The sequence below is a fragment of the Helicoverpa zea genome, chromosome 5 (genome assembly GCF_022581195.2).
Source record: "Helicoverpa zea isolate HzStark_Cry1AcR chromosome 5, ilHelZeax1.1, whole genome shotgun sequence".
Lineage (NCBI taxonomy): Eukaryota > Metazoa > Arthropoda > Insecta > Lepidoptera > Noctuidae > Helicoverpa > Helicoverpa zea.
Window position 1 is genome coordinate 5,426,574 of NC_061456.1, and position 13,364 is coordinate 5,439,937.

The 13,364-nt window shown below is 38.5% G+C and overlaps 2 protein-coding genes across 3 annotated transcripts in view; one reads left to right on the forward strand and one right to left on the reverse strand.

The window, feature by feature from the left end:
• The window catches only part of LOC124630334 (elongation of very long chain fatty acids protein), a 30,023-nt gene extending 28,362 nt beyond the window's left edge, over window positions 1-1,661 (forward strand). Inside the window, exon 9 of the mRNA XM_047164196.1 lies at window positions 26-1,661. Coding sequence (XP_047020152.1) covers window positions 26-172 — 147 coding nt within the window. The 3' untranslated portion in view covers window positions 173-1,661. The remainder of the gene's footprint in view (window positions 1-25) is intronic.
• A 2,888-nt stretch (window positions 1,662-4,549) lies between these two features.
• LOC124630744 (mucin-2-like) lies at window positions 4,550-12,486 on the reverse strand. Of its 2 annotated transcripts, XM_047164722.1 has the most exons (4): window positions 12,397-12,462; window positions 7,770-8,024; window positions 5,804-6,915; window positions 4,550-5,710 (listed from the first exon to the last, which is right to left on the reverse strand). In XM_047164722.1, the coding sequence occupies exons 1-4, from the start codon at window positions 12,437-12,439 to the stop codon at window positions 5,096-5,098; spliced, it is 2,025 nt and encodes a 674-aa protein (XP_047020678.1). In that variant the 5' UTR covers window positions 12,440-12,462; the 3' UTR covers window positions 4,550-5,095. The 2 variants fall into 2 exon arrangements, with proteins under 2 accessions (XP_047020678.1, XP_047020679.1); XM_047164723.1 differs by having other exon boundaries at window positions 4,550-6,915; window positions 12,397-12,486.
• Window positions 12,487-13,364: the final 878 nt, after the last annotated feature.

Below are 13,364 nucleotides of genomic sequence, written 5' to 3' on the forward strand. Positions count from 1 at the left end.
GACTAATCGTAATGTTTACTTGCAGAAAGAGAAATCCAAAGTGAAGGTGGAGGCCGAGGACTTGAAGTCGGAGACGAAGGAGAGGATGTTGCCGCTGCTGAACGGCTTCGGGAACGGGTCGGCGCTCGGCGACGTGCGCCAGAGGATGGCGGGCGCAGTCGCCTCGCAGTGATCGCCTACTCCTTACCTTAGTCTATATTCTCTATGAATCTCATCGCGCCGAGTGAATACACTATGTGTACTCACATAAATTCCTTTAATTACAGAGTACAGACTAACCTTGTTACGGGTGACGCGACAGTCCTGCCACAAAGCCCTTACAAATTGCAGTTGGCACGGAACGTGCATTATACTGACCATAAACTAGTTGTTATTATTGACACCTAGTACTCATGCGTCAGTTATTATGCACAACATAGACTGCAGTGTCACTTATAATAATATGTTAGCGTTATCCTAGAGTAATTTAGGAGTATCAATAAATTGGTTAAAGTACAAAACGGGAAGCTCGAAAATTGCCCGCCTTCAGCCGCGGTTCCCGACGGGGCTATGAGCTCAATTAGTTATAAGTTATTTGTATACGTAGCTCAGTAGTGATAGTAGTTGTAATTTATTCAAGCCGAATACTGTAAGTCCCTAGGATTCTTAGCAATAATGATTCTTGACTATTTATTCGGGTGTGGATACGGTAGGACTAAGAAAGGGCCAGTATTTTCATTCGTGGTTATTAGGGTTTTTTTAATAATGCCTTCGCTGCCGATTTCAAACATATATGCAGAGTAACCTACCTATCTGCTCTCGTGTTGAGTTTACACAGTTCGTCCAAATCGATTGAGTATACACGAGTTCAAGTATACAGCAAACTGTGTGCGAAACTAATAGACATATAAGTACCTGCGTCAACGTAGTGTGTCGTCGTAGCACGCCTCTTAAAGAACTGAGATATATTGAATGATCTGTCGTGGTGTTAATGAGCAAACATACATAGATCGCTTGACGTTTAGAGACAACTTTGTGGCAAAATGGCTGCGATGTGCGGTCTCTCTATTGATACTACTGAACATATAGAAACAGTAGTGTTATGAATTTATTAGTTTGCTCAATATCCGGGTAGGATTTATAGAGGCCCTGTGAAATTGAATTGTATTGGTAACATAATTATGACGATGACTGTAGACAACACTAGCAGGTTTTTTTTACACATCTAATTTTATTTGATTCAGAAGCCTTAAACTTATTATAATAACCATCAAAGCATTTTGTTGTTGTTTGTGACTGATTGATGATGAGATGCTTTGAAAATTGGTTAATACACCTTCATGGAGTAACCGAAGTATTATATATTGTAATTCAGCTGTTAAACATTTTGTCTACAAAAATCAAAACCCAAATGAATTTTGTCTCCGCACTGGTACTGTTGAAAATGATACTTTCGAAAAATATGGTTCAATCAAAGTATCAAATGGTGAAATTTGTTGGATATATAGATATATATTACAATATCCACGTTTCAGTGTTTGCTAAGTTTACGTGAATCAAGGCTATTCGCATTATGTATATGTATATAAGTACCTAAATCGACATTCTGTAAATATGTTAAAGGGTAATCGTACATTTATACTTTGTGATACTTAAGTTAATAAAAGAGAATTTAATATTAATACGTTTTGTTTTTTATACCTTTCACACTCCTAAACACCTCATACTTATTTTCTGCTCAAGTGCACTAGTAAAACTAATTTTAATCTCGCGAGTGAGAGCGACAGTATTATGGCTTAAAAATATTTCTTCTGTAATCGTGTATCACCGTCCTTATATTATTTATTATCCTTCTATTATGTAACTTTACCGTAAAAACGCTAAATATGCATAAAAAGCGGACATTCGCATTCTTGCGGTCTAAATCCTGTCTGGGCTTACCATCTTCAAAGGTCAAACATCTTCAAAAAAAAACATTGTGAGTTTCTCATTAGATAGGCACCTACTAAATATAAAGATGATAAACAGACAGGTATCTACAAGAAATTGATGATAAAAGAGCGGTTTTCCCCGAACGGTCTTTGTCTCGTCTACAAGAGATCGAATCATAATCTGTTATTTTTTATGATGTTCATCAATATTCGTGTAGCTGTCTATAGCGTCGAAAAACACACATAGTTTATTTTATCATTTTGTGAAGGATTGCCAAGTGAAACAAGTTACAATACTAGTTAATAGTTGTAAGAATAGTATAGTAAGTTAAGTTAGTAATTAAGTAATTCGGGAACATTTTTAATTCCGATGTAATTTGTCTTGGTCTCGGTCTGTATTCTTCAGCAAATAATATTCGAGGAAAACCAAACTATATTTTCTTATTTTCCTTCTTCATTATGATGAATTTCAATAATAAACAATGAACTTGAATTTTGAGCTTATCATTTGGAAGTTATTCTGATTTAAGTAAGAGATCTATAGTTTCATCAAAAAGTCTTTCAGAACCTATTTTTTAATTGCTGGACCATTATAGCGATGTATGAAATAAACCGACGAATATCAAACCAGTCACCTATTTATGTACTTAATAGGCAGTTTTTTTCTTATAAAAAGTGTTGTTTATTTCCTTGATATTTACCTACATGGCACACAAGTGTAGACCCGAGTTGTGAGAATTGAAACCTTAACAAAGCATAGTTAATTGTTCCAATTCTATCTTGTTAAAAACTTATTTTATCTAAAATTAACTTTTATAGATATTATATCGTTACCTAAATTATTATTGATTGGCCCAACAACTTTTTTTGTTAGCATAGACAATGAATAATCCTTAATTGATATGCGGTTCGGTTTTGATTAAAAACGTTGTGGGTGGATATCAATACCTACCTACTTCTTGTTTTTAAGGTGTTTGTTTACTATAATCATGCTCATATCAAAGTATAAATATGGATACTACTAATATTATAAAATATTTAAAGAAGGTAGGTAGGTACTCAAGTAATCAATAAATCAACGCCTCTGGAATGGGAATGGTAGATAGATAGATAGATTATGCTTTATTGTACACCAAGAAAAAAGAAAATTAATTCTGAAAAAGATACTTACACTATACAAAACTAATTATGTTAAGACTCATACATAAATACTTTTACGACGAATACTACTAGCGCCATCTGTGTTAGAATACAAGGAACTAGCGTTATATGGTAAAACCGCAGACGAGAAATAAGTAAGGCGAGTCTTATTTACTTATGATGATAGTAACTTAACAATGGAACTGGTTGAAAGCCCGATACGACTTCGAAATAAGAAAATAATGTTCAACGTTCATGTATTGGTTTAGCTACTCGACGCCAGATGGCGCTGTCGGGAAAGAGTATTGTACAAAATATTTTTTTTGCTCAGCTTAAGGATTCGATAGTAACAATGGGCAGGTATGTATGTCCATAGGTGTATCTGATATGAGCAACTTCCTATTACATACACCAGGCAGTCATTCATTTATTAATATTCTAATTCGTCCTTGATATTAGTGACTTAAAGTAAATACTTTACTGAGGGGAAATCTCCTACTTGAATTTTTATAAAATGTAGCCAAAATCTGACGATATTATCGAATCGGACAAATACCCATCATGGTTACAACCTGGATTCAGTTTACAAAGATCCGTCTAACAAAAAGTTACCTTACCCAATTTGGCATTCAGCATCCATCTTTTGATTAATAGTCGTACTCTCGTAGAGCACATAGGTATTTGTCCTAAGCAAGTCTTTTATTTTGCGTTTCTAATCGTGGAAGTAGGTGTTCCGTATTTTCTGGTTACATGCGTAGGCAAAAAGCTGTAGATTATGCATGTATGTAGACCATTATTATATAACGTGTGAACGCATCGGCGATAGTAAAGTCATTAGGTGATCTATTGACTTCCTTCGCACGAATAAAATTGCGTTCAATGTGTTACCTCTTTACTTACCATAATGGCTAAGTTTTGTTCGATGTGTAGAAGTTGCCTCGTTTAGGACATTATGTTTGATCTGATTAGGTATACAGATGAAACCTGGATAGCTACGAAGAAAGTTACAAATGCCAATAAGGTGTGACCTACTTGTGACTCTCAGAAAAATGTATGGAACATTTTTTGCCCGGAAAATGTGTTTTCCGGAAGGAATTGTGTGATAACTACCCTATGTTACGTAGCGAGGTACTTATGCCAACTGCAATTATCATACTCAGTTTTAGGTATTGGATTTAAAATGTAGTATCTCATATTTTCAGAAAGTGAAGAATGGACAAAAATGTTTAACCCTTATGTTGGTACTTTAGATGAAATTCCTACGCTATTCTTAGGCAGACAATCATTTACACACATTTCACCTGAGCACCTCTTTAAAAAGTCATTAAATAGTGTGTAAGGTGACTTAACTGCGGTGTTTAGATAGCTATCCGCGTCACAGCATAGTGTCGAAAGCGTTCTTTTGTTTGTCTGCATATGTGCAGTGCTCGACTAAACGTCTAAATTGTTCACCGGTTCTCACGTGCTTTGAGAAGTGACACAAATTGCACAAGCCATTGTTTATCAAGAAAACTTTATTTACAATGAAATATTTTACAATCTATCGTCATAACTTACTTTCTATTGTACATACGTAGATAAACGTAAATCTATATCAGTAAACACCAATGCTGGCAAGTGACAGTACAACTTCTACTTGCCCAAATCCATAATCGATTGTTTGTAAATACTTATACAGTAACAAACGACTATGCCAATAGAAACATCAATAATAATATCACAAATAATTTAGGGTAACTACTGGTAAGCCTCTTTAGATATAAATAGAACTGCATTTGTTACATTTAAGTGGTATGACAAATCTGGGATCCTCCTAATAAATATTATCTTCAAGTTTTATTTACAAAAGTTGTACTTTGCTGCTGCCGTTTTAAGCATTTACGATTAAGCAGTCTTAAACCTATATCCCTGCATATAAACTAGACAAAACCTTTTCCACTCAATAAGGTCATCATTGAATTCAAACATCAAAAAACTTCTACTTAGGAGTTGATCTAAAGAGGCGACTAATTTAATGGCAGTGATTTAAAAATACACAATATTTATTACGCTCTTGTTTTAGTTTTACCAAATTCTTCTATATGGTCATATTCTGCGAAACCTGGATCGGAGTCGTAGTACGCGTAATCATAACTGTTGTCTTCTTTGTTGTGAGGAGGGTTCGCGAAGTGCGGGGCGCGGGTGGTGGGTCGCGGCGCAGGAGTCGACGGCGGCGTCGGCGGCACAGCCACGCGGCTCGGAGGACGAGGGGGCCGGGTCTCCGGCACTCGGGGAGCAACAGTCGTTGTCGGCCCAACAGATACCTCATTAGCGGGTGCATAGTTCTGGTTCAATGGTTGATAGTCAGCCGGCCGAGATGTGGTTGTGTAGGTTTGGAAATAATCAAAAGTACGTTGAGTGTTCACTGTCTGCGGTTGAGGCGTTGTCGTGTAGATTACTTCGGGTGCTCTTGTGGTCGGTGGTGCTGTAGGCGAAGGTGCAGGCCTGAATGGCCTTGGAGCTGCAGTCTGAGCCGATGGTTTAGGAGGAGGTTGCGTTTTGCCAAATTTCTTGCGATCTTCGGGTAGCCTGTTGCCACTCGCAGCAATATTGAGGGAATGAGCACCAGCCAGGAGTTCGCGGTCGTATAACTCGGGGCGGTACTGCCCATCGTCTTCGCCCTGAGGAGGATGATATTGGCCGTCATCTTCATCGTCATCTTCAGCAAAGTTGGCAGATTGAGTGTTAAAGGCGAGGTTAGTGTTATACGCTACCGTGTTCAAGTTGAGCGGAGGTTCGGGGCGTGCAGTCGAGTAGGTCGTGGTCGGAGCAACAGTGGTCGAGGGATTATTGTAATAGGCTTGTTTCGAGTAAGGCACAAAGTTGTTCTTTTCAGGTTCATAAGAGACACTATTAAAGTTTTTATAAGCTGGCGTGGTCGTGGGGAAAGTTCTTGCAGAAACGCTGTAGTCAATAGTTGTTGGCGTTTCTCTTACATTGTCTCTGTTGTTTTCTACTCTATTATTGTAATTATTGAAGTTCTTGGCACGCGCGAATTCGGGGTCTCTAGGAACATCAGCTACGTTGAAACTATTTCTAACTTTGAAGGGTCGATTCTCGTTCTGAACATTAAGTCCTGGAGTTGACTGGGCGTCATAATTATATAACTCTACGAGACCATCCTTCTTATTAAACCGTGGAGCGGCGGTGGACTGGGACTGTGAGTAAGTGGAAGGTGCGCTACTGGGGTAAAATCTGTTACTTTGCTTAGGAGTGACTCGGGGAACTTCAACGTATTCATCCTTGAATTGTTTGTATTGCGGAGGTACGTTGGGAGGTGGGGTGATCGTTTGCCTATTTTGAGAGTTAAAACGGCGGTTAAAGTTTTGTTGGGGAGGCTCAGAATACTGTTGTTGTGGGGCAGTGTTCGGTGGGAAGGTGGTGGGAGGTGCCTGTGTGGACACATAGATAGGGCGTTTCCTAACCAGCTTGCGTTTAGAGTGTGCATCATACTGTTGGAGCGGGATGGCGGGCTGCTGAGAGGGTGGGGACGGGGCGGGGGTCGTGTACTGTGTAGGAGGGAATGTGCGTTGCGTAGTAGGATAAGTGCGTTGGGTGGTGGGTCTTCGGAAGGATTGGCGTTGATAAGGCTGTTGGGACGACACAGGGGCGGGAGAGGATGCGACGGAGGATTGCTCATCACGGCCACGGTCACGTTGTCCACTGAAGAAGTCCGAGGAGTGCGCAGCGCGGAGGTCGTAGTCGGGTCGGTTCGGCGCGACATTGTTCTGAGATAACCGACGGTCTCCGGTCTCGGCTCGCTGGAGACCGAATTCAGCTTCATCATCGCGATTTCCATAAGACGACAACTTCTTGGTGTCAAATCCTGTTGTAAACAAATATATTATAACACACATACAATAAATAAAAGGAACTAAAACTACATTTACAGTGAAGCTTCAGCTTGCTGATTTACTGAAACAGGCGCCAATTTGCAGTCTAATGAAACAATGATCTACGTTTTTAAAAGCTTTAGAATGCAAGCGTTCGGCTGAAGCTTAAATGTTTTGCAATTCATTACCAATAGTGTCCACTACTAGTGCAGGAGACGCGTCAACAACCCGTTTTAGGTCACAGGTTATTTATACCAATAATTTTCATAAGGTATAATTAGTCATCTCTGCACGTCGACCTTGTATTCCCTATTACTTCTACTGTAATTTCCAAAGAAGTTACGCAAATAATAATAACATGAGTTATTATGACTGATTACCGCCCACTGCTTAATCAATACACATAATTGTTTATCTATACAAACTCTTTGATGAGTTGAAATCGCCTCTCAAATTACTCCCATACAGAGCTGCCTACTCCAAATTCAAAGGTTGTATTTCTAAGCGGTTTTTAATAACTTGTAAGTTATGTACAGCTCTAATTAATTATATAGCATTAATTACATGCACTCACAAATACCATTAATCAATGTCTTAAACATCCTTTGTATATATGATTTGAGTATCTAATATGCTTGTAAAATTAGTTTCTCCCACGTTTTCAATATCTTAACTTTTGATTTGAAAATGGAATTAGTTGCCTATATGGCACTTGCACAGGATCATAGAATGCTATATTAACTTTGTACAATTGTATTTATGTACCTACGAAAAAAATACTTTATTACTTTGATGAACTAAACAGTGATATTGGTGAGCGTAGTGTTAGTTGCAAAAGCTGGCTCACCGGATCCGATCCTGTAGAGATCGAACTGACCGTCGTAGATATCGGCAGGACAGGCCAGCGGGTCGTCGTCTCCCCAATCCGTGCAGGTCTGTGCTTCCTGGTGGAACAGCGTGCCCGGGGGACAGAAGAACCTGAAGTCTCGGATGCCTCCGCCTGCGACCCTCACGCACACGTGGAAAGCCTTGCAGCCGGATTTAGCGTCCGCGTAGTATGCGCCTAAGATTCTGCCTTTGCAGTTGAACCTTTCGGCGCTCCCTGGATGGGATGAAAATGTACTTGTAAGGATTACAAAATAAAAGTTAAACAGGGAGCGTTCGGTTATGCAATAGACTGAAGTGTACGTGCTGTATTCATATTTGAATACTTTGTGTAGGTACTTTTTGTAGCCGTGTTGAAAAAAAAATATCCTTTAATAATAAAAACTTTTTGACTTTGACTATTTCCCTTTTTTTAGATGAAGTACATTATTGTACTCGTATTATAGAAAAAAAAGTCAAATCATTAAATGAAATAAATGATTTAACTTTTTTTTATAGGTAATATCTATGCACTTTTATTTCTACATATTGCTTCAGCATCTGAATTAGATGATATACCAACAAGTTTTTATGATGTTATTATCAAATTATGGGTAATAAATCTAACAACTGACTTGGATCAAATAAATCACTTAATTGGTGCAAACCCACATTATTAATGCATGAGTTATTTGATTATTATAATTACCATGTTCATAGACTAGCTTTCTTGTTTTTTATAACTGATTTATATCTTTGGAAAATATGAAATGAGAAATGAGTTTCACTTCTGTGTATGCATTATGTAAGTCTTTTAAATCGGAATTATGCTTTAAATGACCATAATTTCAGATGTATTTAATTATTACTCAAATAGCATTACCAACATGCAGTTTGTAAATCATTAACGCCAAATTACTTTTTTGGCAATTTACTGCTAGGAAGAAATGCATTATTTTTATATTGCCACCGGTATTAAGGAAACCAAGTCAACACGCGTTTTAACATTCTAAAACCCACTACAACTTTGTTCAGCATACAGATTTATGCAGATAACAATAAATTGCAGTGGCTTTGGTCGTTCTGATGGCAATGATAGTCAGTTCTCATCGTCCAAGGCGACTATTGTGCGAACAGTGTCACTTTAGGTAAACCTGCAATTTCTTGCGACTAACCCGTCTAATGAGACGAGTACATTGCGACATTATAACGTGAAGCACGCTAATCCCGGTGAATGTAGGTAAGATCTGCGAAAGAGCGGTGACCTGCACCATTAAACTCTAAGAGCACACTGGAAACTTTTAGTCGGCCGATAGTTTGCGCTCATAAATCAGTGTGAAGATGAATTATAGTAAGAACATTACAAAGATCAGGTATTTAGCCTGCACACCGACTGAAAACTTTGAATTAGAATCAAGATTTTGTTACAGAAAAAAACATTGACATCCATCGGGCCAACTGTCGGGCGACTGCTAAGTTTGTAGTGTGCTCTTAAACCTCTAAACATAAAACGTGGTTCTAACATCACCGCAATTAAACCATTTTATTAACCATAACCACACATTGCAACAGAACGCACAGTTTCTTCAGATACCGATTAATTGAATTGGTTATTTATTTCGAAAGACGATGTACAAAATGGAATGTGTTACGGGTAATGATCGATGCCCAGGTAATTATAGTGAAGAAAAAATAACGTCTAGTCAAGTCCGTAATTGGTATCACTCATCGCGGCTAGCGTGACTGACGAACTTCCTCGGAAATTCCATTTCATGTTGAAGAAGGTTATATTTTTATATCACTTTCCAAGGCATTAAAGTAAATTTTAAGTAAGTGAGAAAAATCCACAAAGACAGATACGAAAACGAAATTGTTAAAAAAAATCTTTGGAAGATTGATAAAAAAATTACAGGTGCGCGAAGTATGTATTTTATTTGTTGAAAACCAATACATATCTATCAGTATATTATTTTAAGTTTTTGCCTGAGTGTTATGGCTTTGTTTCTCGAATAGTGTACGATTAGACTCCGCCGCATAGTCCCGAACGCACTTTACATACAATGTGTTACCACCAATTCGTAATGGTAAGCGCACAATAATCTCGGACGCATGTGCGTATTACTTAAGACGCGCGAAATAATACACGTGTTATACGACAATAATACGCGTGTAATACTATACTGGAGACCGTTTATGGATGCCTATTTCAGACTTTGACAATAGAGTGACATATTACAGCAAAAAGTCTTGACACGTTTACGGGAAGTCAATATACGCTTGTTACATAGCCCATAAATAAGTAAATGTATGAAAATTTGCTTTGCTTTGCGTTCCATGCCTCCAACCTTGCTACGAGAAAAAACACGAAACAGACAATATCAATTGTCTCAACTCGAAAGAAAAACTGATTCATTAACAGCAATTAATTCTGTTCTACACCTAAAACAGTCACAGTCCAGTAAAGATCAAATAACAAAGGTGGATTCCCATGCGTGTGGTATACTTGGTCCGTGGGAGGGGGCAGTGGGGTGAGCGATAAGATCGCGGGCGCGCTTGCGCAACCGCGCGCGCTGTAAGGTGCCATAGCATCCTCTACAAAAGGTCACACCACTACCTTATGTAAGCTAATAACGTCTAACTTTACTACGCTCACAAACAAATGTTGATCATTTTTTAATCCGCCGAGAGGTCAAAGAGCAGACATTACCGTTTAGGTAATTGCGTACGTGCTTTATGAGTTATGAGTTACTTCCCATTTCTCTGATACGAAATTTGTTCCTCTTTTAAGATGTTACCTAAGTCTGAATTGTGCCGCGAATAAAAAATGTAATCAGTCTTTAGAAATCTGAGTGGTTGAGACGGAAGAAAGACGTGATCTGATTGACTGATAAAACGAAGACAATGCATGACAGATAAAATTAATCAAATTACTACCGTTTCCTATTATACAACATCGTTTGATTAACAGATAGGACATTTTACAATAACCGAACTGCATCCAACGTGATGGATGTATTTCGGTAACGTCGAGAGCATTCATTTGTTTCTACTTTCGTAAACATACAAAGCTGTTAGTTTGATGTGCCGTGAAATTACATTGATGTCGTAATTACGTATCAAGTTTTTATTGGCATAGCAGATGCTATCAATGTCACAATAATATGCAAACGCATTGCTACACCGGAAATTTCTTTGTTTATTTATTTACATTTGCAACTCGGCTCAAAAAGTGCTACACTCAGCGACTCGTGCTAATGTATGCGATGATGTAACTCATTGTTGTGATGACTCGGTGAAATATTGACAGGTGATCATTCATTCATATCGAGTCAATAAAATATGCTGCGAACACAGAAATATAAGTCGATAATATTTATACTTTCGCTTTCATTCATACTCTAATACAAGGTAAATGTTATTTTTCTCACGCTTTGATTGTTACGGTTCAATACATTAGATTTTCCACACAATATAATGTTATGTGGCAAAAACGTTATTAGTTCACACTGTTGCAAAATGTTCAAGCAACGCAGATATCTAATGAGCTAATACACATTGAATCGACAGTTAGAATGCAATTATCAAAAGTTAATCATTCAATTAATTTAATCCGATTTTCCGCGAGGCTCAAGTGGCTTGTAAGAGCTCTCTATACACAGAATATCCTACCATAGTTACTATTTAACCTGGTTACGGTCTCGAAGGGAAGGGATTATATGTCAAACACAAATATCTAACCACAAACGGGGCCAACAATTGCCCAACTGCGATCGTAGGTACGAACTGCAAGCGACCCTTCAACCACAACCCGAACATGTCTGCATTGATATTTGCACTCGGGTAAGTGCCCAAACACATGAACCTTGAGTCGACCCATCCGTTCGCCGGCCGTCACGCCGCCCTAGTTCTTACGGAGAGCGGACCGTGGGAATATCACTTATGCAAATCCGGGGAATCGATTATCGTGGCGATGCGCGATCGGCGCGGGCGCAGCGGCAAATGGAAAGTGCATCAGTTGCGCAACTGACGTGCAGTGCTCGCAGCGACGTACGAGACCATCTGTAATGTGCAACCTGATGTTTGTGTTATGCGTCTTACAAAATGTTGAGTTTACTTTACTTGTAGGACAAACTTTATTGGTCATTGTTTTCAATATACTATCTATGCGATAACGCCGGTTGATTGCGAAAGTTATGAAACTTTTATATTTGCACTTTTGGAAGGGTGTTTTCCTGAATAAGATTTTTTATAGAAAATAGACGAAACTATTCATTTTGATTATAAATCATTTATGGCCACATTTTCGTGCATGAAAATTACATTTCCAAACAATAAACTGGTATATTTAACTTCCGACGCGCCCGGACGTCCTGCACATTAGGCACACTCAAACTACGAATACTTCCACATAAAACGCACGAGCCCGACCCCGAGCACTAACACCAACATCCTCACTACAGACGCAGCATCAAAACACAACAAACCAAAATGTGGAAAAATCACACAGAGCAACATTACCAATTGGCGAAAACAACACGAGTGAATAATTCCGGTCACTTCCGATATGGCACAGTAGACAGATGCGGGTCACACGCGTGTTGTCGACTTACCCAGGACGGGGAGCAATGTTAGCAAGATCCACAGAGGGGACATGTTGTCGCGAGGTGCGTCGCGAAGGGACTGCGGCTGGGTGCGCGCGCGCCGCCCGCCCGGCCGAAGGAGGGGAGAACTGAAAGCTCGCCGCCCGCCCCGTAGACGAACGCTGCGTAGTCACAGTTTAGTACGTTAGCAGTTTATCAATTTTGTTAATGGCTACTAGCAGCTTCGTTTACACTTATTTCCTTTGCAATTGAATGTTTTTAAGAATTTAATTAAATATCTTCTGATGATTCGAAACTTTTCTACACAAGGTTTTCAACTTCGTTTTTGAGCATATCAGTTTATGCTACTATATTTGTATTACACTTACACACGCAAGTATATAACGAAGTACCTATCACTTGAACAGTTACAAAATTAAAAAGAATTTGTTTTAAGAAAGTAAAACATGTGTTTATCTAACAGTTGTGACCGCTCTCATTCATCTCATGAGACTGTGGCATTTGCCAGTGAACCGGACGCGTGATTTATTAGACTCAACCGATGTGTATCTCGACGAACTATTGTTTTGTTAGCTCATTACTCATAAGTTTTATTGTATTACGTCACGACCCGCCAAATCTATTACACGGTCAGACGATCTATTGAGAAAATCATCAATTATGTGACTTGGGAGTTGTCCCTAATTGCGAGACTTTTAATATTATTAATTATACAAGATAATACACACTTGCATGAATCTGATTAAATAACGCCGGCACATAATAGGCGTGAGATACTCAAGTTTTAGTTGTAGTTCTGTTACGATTTGGTACGATCATTAGTTTTGTGTCGAGATAATCAATAAAGGGAATGTAGCAATATAGTGCTTTTTTATCGAAATTGCGAATGTTTTAGTCCATTAAACTAACGATGAAAATGCTATTCAAAAAAGCAATCGAAGCTTCATGTAACTTGAGTATATCGAATGAGGAATGCA

Bases quoted from the DNA above. Each gene is read 5' to 3' on its own strand.
- LOC124630744 (XM_047164723.1), bottom strand. From the start codon at position 12,439: ATGTCCCCTCTGTGGATCTTGCTAACATTGCTCCCCGTCCTGG. The intron at 8,025-12,396 runs GTAAGTCGACAA...CATCCCATCCAG, and splicing joins AACATTGCTCCCCGTCCTGG to GGAGCGCCGAAAGGTTCAAC. The intron at 6,916-7,769 runs GTGAGCCAGCTT...TGTTTACAACAG, and splicing joins TCTCTACAGGATCGGATCCG to GATTTGACACCAAGAAGTTG.